The sequence below is a fragment of the Colobus angolensis genome, unplaced genomic scaffold (assembly GCF_000951035.1).
Source record: "Colobus angolensis palliatus isolate OR3802 unplaced genomic scaffold, Cang.pa_1.0 Scaffold449, whole genome shotgun sequence".
Lineage (NCBI taxonomy): Eukaryota > Metazoa > Chordata > Mammalia > Primates > Cercopithecidae > Colobus > Colobus angolensis.
The window spans coordinates 904,512-915,562 of record NW_012117921.1 but is presented as its reverse complement, the minus strand read 5'-3'; the positions used below and the strand labels follow the sequence as shown (position 1 = coordinate 915,562).

The following is an 11,051-nucleotide window of genomic DNA, read 5'->3' as shown; positions in this document are numbered from 1 at the left end:
CAGGAGGCTGAGGCAGGAGAATCGCTTGAACCCAGGAGGCAGAGGTTGCAGTGAGCCAAGATTGCGCCATTGCACTCCAGCCTGGGTGACAAGAGTAAGACTCCATCACAAAAAAAAAAAAAAGGTTATTTGCAAGTCACTGACCTTGCCTGGAAATATTAGTCTACTTCAGTTCCCTGAAGTAAACCCTAACAGATAACACCATGAGCCAATAACCAGGTCAGTATGTGGCAGCCCAAAAGGCCAAAAGCACCTAGTGGGCTACTGATCAGAGCAGATCAACTGAAGCTATGTAACTGCCACAGTAAACAAAACGCCACCTCCAGGAATCCCCATCTCAGGCTGAGCAAGTTTAATCGCTTCTGCTGCTGCTTCTTCCTTTTCTTACAGGTGTTCATAGGAGAAAAAAAAAAAACACACACACACACACAGATATATCAGATTGAGCAACTCTAAGGCAAACAACTGTTCCATCAGATTTGTAAGAAGAAAGAAATGGAAAAGGAGGTATCAGATATATATGCTTGAAGGAAGGCATGAGGGTGGGGAAGGGGCAGTACTTTTGTATATAAAGACACAACTAGTGAATATGGCGAATGGTGAACTGCGCTGCCAATTGCAAAGTGACTATGTTTGAACACCAACTGAGGTTTCAGATACGAACGGCTTGACAGTGTTCCTCTATTGTTGAATTTTGAACTGAGAATCTCAGGGGATCCAGAACTAAAAAGGTGGGAATACCAAGCAGTGTGGGTCCATGTGAGTTGGCCTATTCTGGAACAAACTGAAAATGGCTAATTTATGAGGACTTTAAAATAACATATTAGAAGAATGACCATTGTATAAGAGGGCAGGGGAAATTCTGCTTTGATAATTTGACAGTTCAAAATGAACACTGCATTTCCCCTAATTCAATCTTGATTTCCTTTAGCTAAATGTTTCCTTTCTTTACTACCCTCTTCACAAATCAGATGGAAAGGCTATTTAGAGCTAACTCACTGGTCCTAAAAATAACTGGAGCTAAACAAAAAGCTCATTCTCGCTGGCATGAACGATCTTCCAGGTAGCTGCTGTGCGATGCCCCCAGCAGTAAGCTGAGCATTGCTGATGTATGTAACAGAGAGAGGAGTCGGGCTGCAGTGAGAGGGCAGTGCTTAGATTCCACAAAGGTTGCAAGGCCCTCTGAGACTCAACAACAAGGGGTTCTAAACTTAGAACTACAGGGATCTGGTACGAGGCCTACACCAAAACCACTGGAGAATAAAGCAGATCTAGAGAAACACTGGCCAAGGAAGTCTCACAAACCACACGAAACAACATGAGAGGCTAGATAATTCCTCAAGAAAAGAGAAGAGAGAATATATTTTTTAACTATGCTGAGAGAAAGCTGATTTGGTATCTCAACATCCCATCCAAGTAGCCTCAATTGTTGCCTCTGTCTGCATGCTTAGCACACATCAGGAGTAGGCCCTGGGAGCTCTCAATGGAAAGATACATGCTCAGATACGCACTTGGGGAATGGCTCGTACTTCCCTTTCTGTGACTTTCTTATATCACCTCAATTTATGGAATAAAAGTAAACGAGCATTAGAAATTTAAAAAAAAATTAGAGCCAGGCACGGTGGCTCACGACTGTAATTCCAGCACTTTGGGAGGATGAGGGGGGCGGATAACTTGAGGTCAGGAGTTCGAAACCAGCCTGGCCAACATGGTGAAACTCCATCTCTACTAAAAATATAAAAATCAGTTGAGTGTGGTGGCAGGCACCTATAATCCCAGCTACTTGGGAGACTAAGGAACGAGAATCGCTTGAACCTGCTCAAGCAATCCTCCTCCCTCAGTCTCCCAAAGTGTTGGGATTACAGGCATAAGTCACTGTGCTCAGACAAGCATTAGAAATTTAAACCAATAAAATGAAGGGGCTGGGTATGGTAGCTCATGCCTGTAATCCCAGCACTTTGCAAGGTTGAGGCGGGAAAATCACTTATGGTCAGGAGTTTAAGACCAGCCTGGCTAACATGGCGAAACCCCATCTCTACTAAAAATATAAAAATTAGCCAGGTGTGGTGGCACACACCTGTAATCCCAGCTACTCGGGAGGCTGAGGCAGTAGAAGTGCTTGAATCTGGAAGGTGGAGGTTGCAGTGAGCCAAGACTATGCTACTGTACTCCAGCCTGGGCCACAGAGCAAGACTCTGTCTCACAACTTAAAAAAATAAAAAATAATAATAGTAATTTTAAAAAATGAAGGGACTAAGAGAAAAAAGTCAAATGATTTGCCTCTCCTGCAGATGGCTTTGTCACATTCCAGGATTGTTATTAAAGGCAAGAATGGTAAAAATCACCACCTGACTTACAGCAGTCATTTCTGCTATTTAACAGTATTATTATTATCTTTTTTTAGAGACAGGGTCTCACTATGTTGCCCAGGCTGGATACAACTTCTTAGGTTCAAGCAATCCTCATGCCTCAGTCTTCCCAGTAGCTGGGACTACAAGTGTGTGCCACTGAGCCCAACAGTGCTTTTTAAGCTACAGGTTTATAATCTACCAGGTCATAGCATCAACTTAGTGGGTTGCTACTCACATTTTCAAAAAATGAAGTCAAAAAGAGAGGAAATTATCAGTATGTATTGCAGAAAGCAAAAGTAATGTTTCATGAAACTTGTATTTCAAATGTATATGTGTATACATGTACTGGGTCCTGAAAGAAAATATTTGTCTTACACTGAATTAAAATATAAAAAAGTAGCCAGGCGTGGTGGCTCATGCCTGTAATCCCAGTTCTTTGGGAGGCTGAGGTGGGTGGATCACTGACGTAAGGAGTTCAAGGCCACCCTGACAAACCCCTAACAAACATGGTGAAACCCTGCCTCTACTAAAATTACAAAAATTAGCCAGGTGTGGTGGCGGGCGCCTATAGTCCCAGCTACTCTATAGGCTCAGGCAGGAGAACCACTTGAACCCAGGAGGCGGAGATTGCAGTGAACTGAGATCACACCACTGCACTCCTGCCTGGGCAACAGAGAGAGACTCCATCTCAAAAAAAATAAAAAAGAAGAAAAAAGAAAAGAAAAAAGAAGGAAGAAGAAAGAAGAAGAAGAAGAAAAGGAAGAAGAAGAAGAAGGAGAAGGAGAAGAAGAAGAAGAAGAAGAAGGAGAAGGAGAAGGAGAAGGAGAAGAAGAAGAAAAAAGAAAAAAGAAAAAAATATATATATATATAAGTTTGAAAACCACTGAGCTATTGGAAGCTTGAAGGAACTAGACCAAGACTGTATACTGCAGAGAGACTGTGTATGGATCGATCAAATACTTGTGAATTGGGAAGAAGTTCATGGGTCAACTGAACATGCCACAGTTAATATACAAAGATTACTGCCAGAGTTACTATCAGAGCTATTCAAAAACCCTCACATTATCCTGGAGCTAGGAAATGTGAACTCTCAGTTTGAAAACACAAGAAACCACCACTGAAACTGAGCTGAGAGAGAATAGGGGCTTGTTACATAGCCCCCTGTGGCATTTATCAAGATGAAAGAAATATGGACTGTGGAAGGAAATGAGATGACAGTTTTTACTTCTACAGTGTCACAGGCCACGGCCACAACCAAAGGACTCATTCATTGACTGAGAAACTAAGCTTCTTAGAAGTGGGGTAGTTGAAGTGGTTATAAGAAACAAGGAAAGAAAAAACCACTCTTTCAGGTCCTGCCAAACTAGCCCATCCTTCCTGGCACAGTTAACCAAGGGTCAAACTCTGAGTATGGCTGAATTATTTTATCCCTATCCACTCCTGACCCTGCCATAGTCACATACCCATTTGGTCTAACTAAATAGCCCAGTCCTAACTATCCAATAGGAAAGGAAACACAGACCAAGAGAGAAGTATTTCCTAAGTGATAATATATAAAGTCTTAGACAATATGATATCTTATGAGATGGCACAGGATCTGTGCTCTCTTTGGGAGTTTATGAGAGAAACTAAGATACTCTTCAAATAACAAGATCTCCATGTCTCCTTACATTGAGCCAGACCTGTCCTCACATTCCCATGTTCCTTATAAAGTAGGAGAAATGATCTGTCCTCTGTACTACTTAGTAAATTAACGGTTAGGTCTAAGGAAGAACCCACAAAATTCTTCACTTGGTCTCAATTCTAATAAGGACAATACTCATCCATCATCTTATCATTCCTTTTAGAAAGAGGTAACTAGAGACAATTCCAGCAATATCTTCTGGTTAAGAAATGAGAAAGGATTTCTAACTTTCATTACAATTATTCTGTAAAAGCATGCTGAGATACAAGAATCACATATTCCTTTCATTTTAGAAACGGAGATAAGGAAGTGAGGTGACAAGCAAACTACTCAGGGCCTTGCAGCATGGTAAGAAGAGGCAGGAATGGGTATTGCTACAGTCTTGTTTGTTTTTCAACTTCCCAGATTATGTTCCTCTGACTCCACTAGCCACTGCTGCTCAGAGTTCAGACTATGTATCATCGAATTACTTTTCTAGAAAGTCAAAATAAAAGGAAAGCTGGTATATATGTATACAATTGGTAGAGAAGTATGAGATTGGTACCTGTAAGAGAGCATGGTGCATCGTTACCTCCAGTTCCGCTAAAACATGAGCAGCATCCTCCTCATTGTTCTCTTGGACCTCCAGATCCTCCTCAGGGATGGTCTCCCAGTTGCCCTGGTGAGCAACCAGCGTGTGCACGAGTTCATACTGTCCAGGGAGTGCCAGGCTCACCCGAGTCTGAGTTCCATAGGTGAAGCGGAGGCGCCGAAGCTTACAGCTCTCCTCACTGCCCAGCTTGGTGGTGGGAAGCACCTGCACCCCCAACAGCAGGTTCAACAGCTGGCACTTGACATTACAATCCTGGCCGAGGATCAGTATGCAAGGGAGGCAGTCCACAATCTGCTGGAGGTACTTCTCTTCCTTAGGCGGGAAGGAAATGCAGCTCAGTTGGCCTGGTTGGGGAAGGGGAGAGTGGAGGAAGAGAAAGGAGTAGAGAGAGAGGAGTGAGGAAGGGGAGAGAGAGAGACTCACACAGAAATCCCACGAGGATGACAGGGTCCTTGAGGAGAAATTTCTAGCTAGGAACCTTGGTTGAAGGACATATCAGCGGAAAAACCCCAGTGAGAAAAGTCTCTTCACATACCAAACAGAATTCCCTTCCCTAGCTCATCCCCTAGGAACAAGTTGTTATTTCTACTCAGAAACGTGGGAGTGACCTGATCTTCCCGCCCCGCTCCTTTTTCATTCAGTGGAGGGACAGCCTAAGGAGTTTACAAGGACTCCATCACAAACACCAAGATTATTAAAATAACAAAGCCAGAAAAACCATACTGGTTGGGATGCAAACCCAAGGAGAAACATACCTGAATGTGTCAAAATTAAACCCTTCCTTCTGACAGAAGACCTAATACTTGAACACAGATTACAGTCATGTGTTGCTTAACAACAGGCATACATTCTGAGAAATGTATCATCAGGCGATTTTGTCACTGTGTGAACATCAGAGTATACTTACACAAACCTAGGTGGTATGGGTACAGCCTACTACACACCTAAGCTATAGGGTGTAGCCTATTGCTCTTAGGCTACAAACGTGTATAGCATGTTACTGTACTGAATACTATAGATAGCTGTAACACAATCTTAAGTATTTGTGTATCTAAACATATCTAAACATAGAAAAGGTGTGCTAAAAATACTGTACCTTTGTTGACCAAGATGCCATCATGTAGCACATAATACAGCACTATAGGGTCCTTTAAAATTATCTACCACATGTGGTTTTAGCTTATGTTCTTCATTGTGACATATTTTACTACTAAATGTATGAGCTATAAATATATAAAATGTATAAATGTATAAAATGAAATGCTATTCAGGTTTGCATAAGCTCTAGAATCTTTCCCAATTCATCGCTCTGATAGCTGGTGACAACATCCCAGCTGCCAAGTCATCTGTTTCCTTAAAACACTGGGGTGCTCAACTAACATCAATACCTCCTAATCAAATCATATTCCTTCTGTTTATGGGAGACAAGACCCTAAATAGGACAAAGGGAAGTAACTGCCTATTAGGATAAAATCCAGGCAAATCTAGAAAGAGATGTGATTTATCTCAAAAACATTCTCCTTGATGGACATCCCAATTACCCTGATTTGACCATTACCATATTGTTACCCACATATTGAAATACCACATGTATCCTATAAATACCACATGTATCCTATAAATATGTACAATTACTATGTGTCAATTTAAAAATCTGTTTTTCACCAACCTGATGTTTTGTACAAAAAATAATAAAAAATAAAAATCTAAAACAAAAGCAAAAACAAAAAAACTTCTCCTTTCAAGGCAACTACTACTAATCTAAATGGATAACTTCCCCAAACACATTCAAATAATGTTCAAGACAGAACAAGCTTCCTAAAGAATGAGAATCTCTGTCTGGGAAAAATAACCCGAAATTAGTTCACTGAAACTCTCAGTCTGAACTATATCACTTCCTTATTCCCTCAATATCAGTGTCTGCCTACCTCTAAGATTCAGGCAATTCCCGCATTTGTTCAGAAAAGCACAGACACACAGTTCTTAGGCTACAAAAAGGCCAATCCTTGAGCCAAAGACATCCGTCATAATTGAAATTTTGGGTGGCGCTAACTGAAACAGTATTTGTTTTAGTCACTTAACCATAAGCTGCATTAAATTATTTGTAGGCCATTTATTTTGTTTGTTGCTGGAATTGAAGCAAGAGAGGCCTGAGTCAATTAAGAGGTGGTTCTACTTCAGAGTGAACCTACCCAGCTACAATTTCAAATCCCTAAGCATCCTTCTCTTCCACAAACAGTAACACCAAAAGGGTTAAAGAGGTCTGTGTTCACGCAAATCCCTCTATGCATTTCATTAGGGCCCTTCTTTTCATATCTCTCTGTCTATAAGGATGTCACCCTGGCCTGCATATATACATCAGCAACACCAGACACTGAAACAAGCCAATCTACTCTCCTGGGAAAGAGATGAGTTCCTTTCAAAAACCAGAGTTAACTAAGTATATAATTCTGTGCAAGGGTATTTACTAAATACAAGAGTGTAACAGCAGACAACTAGTCTACTCTTTTGATCTACAACCTAAAAGCAAGAGGACAGAGCCAATTGCTTGTGTGGTCACTTAGCAAGTAGCAGCAGGTCAGTCCTGAGTCCCTTCATACCTTATTCACAACTGCAGAACGCTTACCATGCTTTATTCTAATGATCTGTTTATAATCACCAAAAGCAGGAAGAACCATCCTATTTCATCCTCAACACCCAACACAATGCCTGACACATACCAAGCGCTTAATGCTACAGATCTGTTTGTTTTGTCTGAGAATCCATTTAGTAGGGAGAGCTACCTATAGAAAGCTGTAAGCAAACCCACTGAGTACTTTGAAAAGTCCAGTATCATGATGAATAGTTTAAGAGCAACCATCACTCCTAAAAACCTCCTTCATGCGGATAAAGAATAGGACCCTTCGGCCAGGTGCAGTGGCTCATGCCTGTAATCCCAGCAGTTTGAGAGGCGGAGGCGGGCGGATCACCTGAGGTCAGGAGTTCGAAACCAGCCTGGCCAACATGGCGAAACTCTGTCTCTACTAAAAATACAAAAAATTAGTTGGGCATGGTGGTAATCCCAGGTACTCGGGAGGCTGAGGCAGGAGAATCGCTTGAACTCAGGAAGTGGAGGTTGCAGTGAGCCAAGATCATGCCATTGCACTCCAGCCTGGGCAACAGAGCAAGATTCCATCTCAAAAAAAAAAAAAGAACAGGACCCTTCCATTCATCTTGTGGAATTTAACTACCATAGTCTTAGCTCGAGTAGTGAGAAGTCGAGCTAGAGTGTCTTTACCCTCATCTACACTTCTTAGCTTTCTTCTGTTGCCAGTCCTCCCCAGATTTTCACATAAGTGTCTATATGTGAATGCATACTGACAATCTTTAAATTCTTACAATAAAAATGGTTTCATCACAAAAAGACCAACAAACCTAACTAACCTTTGTTACTGCTACTACCAGGAGAGTGGATAATAGAGAAGAAAACCAACTAAATCACTTTTCAGGACCAGAGGGAGAAAGCCTCTGCACCTCTGAGACAAAGTGTCAACTACCGGACAGCCAATGAAACAGGCTGCATCAGCCAAAACCACAGCAGACACACCCCATTATTCATCTGACCCCAATGAACACTCCCTACCTCCATCTTTCCTACAAAAAGTCACCACAAATAAACTTGCTACTGTCAAACCAACCAAAGACCAGTGCAATAGGAAAGGGTGCTGAAGTTGAGCCCAGTACACTGTTAGAAGTCTATGGCAAACATCACTGTCTCTGTTTTCCAACACGTCACTATCCAAGCCCTTTGCTTCTCCCACTAAATCTTTAGCTTTTTCATCTATCTGACATCTCTACCAGATTTGAACAAGGGCTTGGAGAGAAATGAAGTTGAAAGCAGATGGTTTTACTCCTGGATTCTGAGCACACTGCTCAGTGATGTGGAGTGCAATATGGAAGCGGGAACAGGACGAGAATGAAGGCATGCTTTGCCACTCTGACTAGCTCTGTGACCTTGGCAATCCACTCGATCTTTCTGAGACTTGAAATGTTCATCGGTAAATGGAGGGGGGTGGAGTTGGATTAGGTCATCTTTAACATGCTTTCCAGTTCTAAAATGCCAGGTTTTAACTGCTGAAAGAACAAGGATGTGAGGGGGATGGGTGGTTGGCCTGGTTGTTTTTATTTTATTTTAAATTATATGTGAATCTATACAAGCACCCCTTGGACCACTATAACTGCAGATCAAAAAGTAGACTGAACTAGCCAGGAGCTCGGAGGACCTACAGTGCAGTCTTAGCAGTTCTCTAAAGAAGAGATTAAAAGCTGTAGACTGACAGTAGAAGGGAGGAAGAAAACCTGTTTCAGAGCTGGAGCAGCTGCCTCACTGACAGTTAAAGGACTTCCAAGTTAATCGAGTTTTCTTTTGTAATTAATACAACAGCATCTGCATATGGGCTGCCAGAAGGTAACAGCATGGCTTCTCAGCTGGCGCACATTAACCTTGCCAACTCTGGCTGGGGGAAAATTCATACCAAATCGTCTTAAGTGCAAACCAAGGCTTTTGTTGTTGTTGTTGTTCTTGGTGGTTGTTCTTAAATACAGATTTTGATTTTTGTTTACTTCTAAACAAAAGTTTCAAGCTAGATGGAAGAGAAGAACAATTAAAGCAGCAACCCATTTTGGTTTTTGTTTTAGATAACATTTATTGAGCCCTTTATATATATTGATCACTTTATTTGCTTCATCTCATTTAAAGCTCATAATTCTACCAGACAAGGACTATTATTAACTCCATTTAAAAATGAAGAAATGGGCCAGGAGTGGTGGCTCATGCCTCTAATCCCAGCACTTCGGGAGGCCAACATGGATGGATGGCTTGAGCTCAGAAGTGAGAGACCAGCCTGGACAACAAAGGGAGCAACCCCCGCCGCGCCTTTGTTTCTATTAAAAAATTTTTAAAAATCAGCCAGGCATGGTGGTGTGCTACTCAGGAGGCTGAGGTGTGAAGACTGCTTGACCCCAGGGAGACTGAGGCTGCAGTGACCCGTGATCACGCTACTGTGTGACTCTCCTGGGTGAGTCACCTGCCTCAAAAAATAATAATAATGAGGAAATGGATGCTCAAAAAACCAAACCAGGCTGGGCGCGGTGGCTCACGCCTGTAATCCCAGGACTTTGGGAGGCTGAGGCGGGTGGATCGCCTGAGGTCAGGAGTTCGAGACCAGCCTGGCCAACATGGTGAAACCCCATCTCTACTAAAAATACAAAAACTAGCCAAGCATGATAGCTGATGCCTGTAATCCCAGCTATTCGGGAGGCTGAGGCAGGAGAATTGCTTGAACCCTGGAGGCAGAGGTTGTAGTGAGCCGAGATAGCGCCATTGCACTCTAGTCTGAGTGACAAGAGTGAAACTCCGTCTCATAAACAAAAAACAAAAAACAGCTAAGGTTTCCCCATTTCTCTGAGCAGCAAACTGCAGAGATAAGCAGGAACTGTACCTAGATCTCTGGGGGCCAGTAGACAATGCCCCCTACGCCACATTGTTTTCCAATCTGGGGTCAAATGCGATTTAGTAACTGTAGGACCTCAATGTAAAGCAGACTGATATAATCCCTATGAAAGTTGTCCCAAACCATGAGGAATAAAGCATACGGAGAAAACCGCAGTATTACCACTGGCTGGTTCACACTTTCAAAAAACGTTATTCTACCTGAGATCTCTAAAGTTTCTTTGCTAACAGCAACAGTACACTCTTTTCAGGGAAATTCTTAATGCTCCACTGAACAGTCAGTGTGTATTACTGTTTGGGTGACTACTCTGAAAAGAGAGGACAGGAAGGAGGAAATACTCATTACCTGTTTCTGTTGCTAGTGACTCTTTAGGATAGATATTTTATTTAAATTGTTTCTGAGGTAATGGCAATCGATTTGTAGCAATCCACTCTCCTTCTTGCCTATTTCCATGCCATCAGGCTCAGAAAACAATACCCCAAAGTGTGGTGCTTTGGCATGCTAAGCACTTTGAACTAAAGGAGATTGGAAGGCCTCAGAAGCAAGGTTGCTCTCTGACCTTCTCCTGGCCTCCTGTCTGCCTCCCCTTTTTCTCCCCCTAAGCTACTCATAGAAACCAGAATTCCTCTTCCTCAAGACCACAGAAACTAGAAACCCTGGCCAGGCACAGTGGCTCACGCCTGTAATCACAGCACTTTGGAAGGCCCAGGTGGGTGGATCACTAAAAGACCAGCCTGGTCAACATGGTAAAACCCCACCTCTACTAAAAATACAAAAATTAGCCAGGCGTGGTGGCATGTTCCTATAGTCCCAATTAGTTGGGAGGCTGAGGCAGGACAATTGCTTGAACCTGGGAGGTGGAGGCTGCAGTGAGCCGAGATCATGCCACTGCACTCCAGCCTGGACAACAGAATGAGACTCCATCTCAAAAA

The 11,051-nt window shown here is 42.5% G+C and overlaps 1 protein-coding gene across 2 annotated transcripts in view; it reads right to left on the bottom strand.

Moving 5' to 3' along the window:
* Window positions 1-11,051, bottom strand: part of DSTYK (dual serine/threonine and tyrosine protein kinase) — a 74,827-nt gene that overhangs the window by 40,013 nt on the left and 23,763 nt on the right. For both annotated transcript variants that reach the window (XM_011957751.1, XM_011957752.1), the window contains exon 2: window positions 4,580-4,971. In XM_011957751.1, the coding sequence (XP_011813141.1) occupies window positions 4,580-4,971 (392 nt within the window). The remainder of the gene's footprint in view (window positions 1-4,579; window positions 4,972-11,051) is intronic.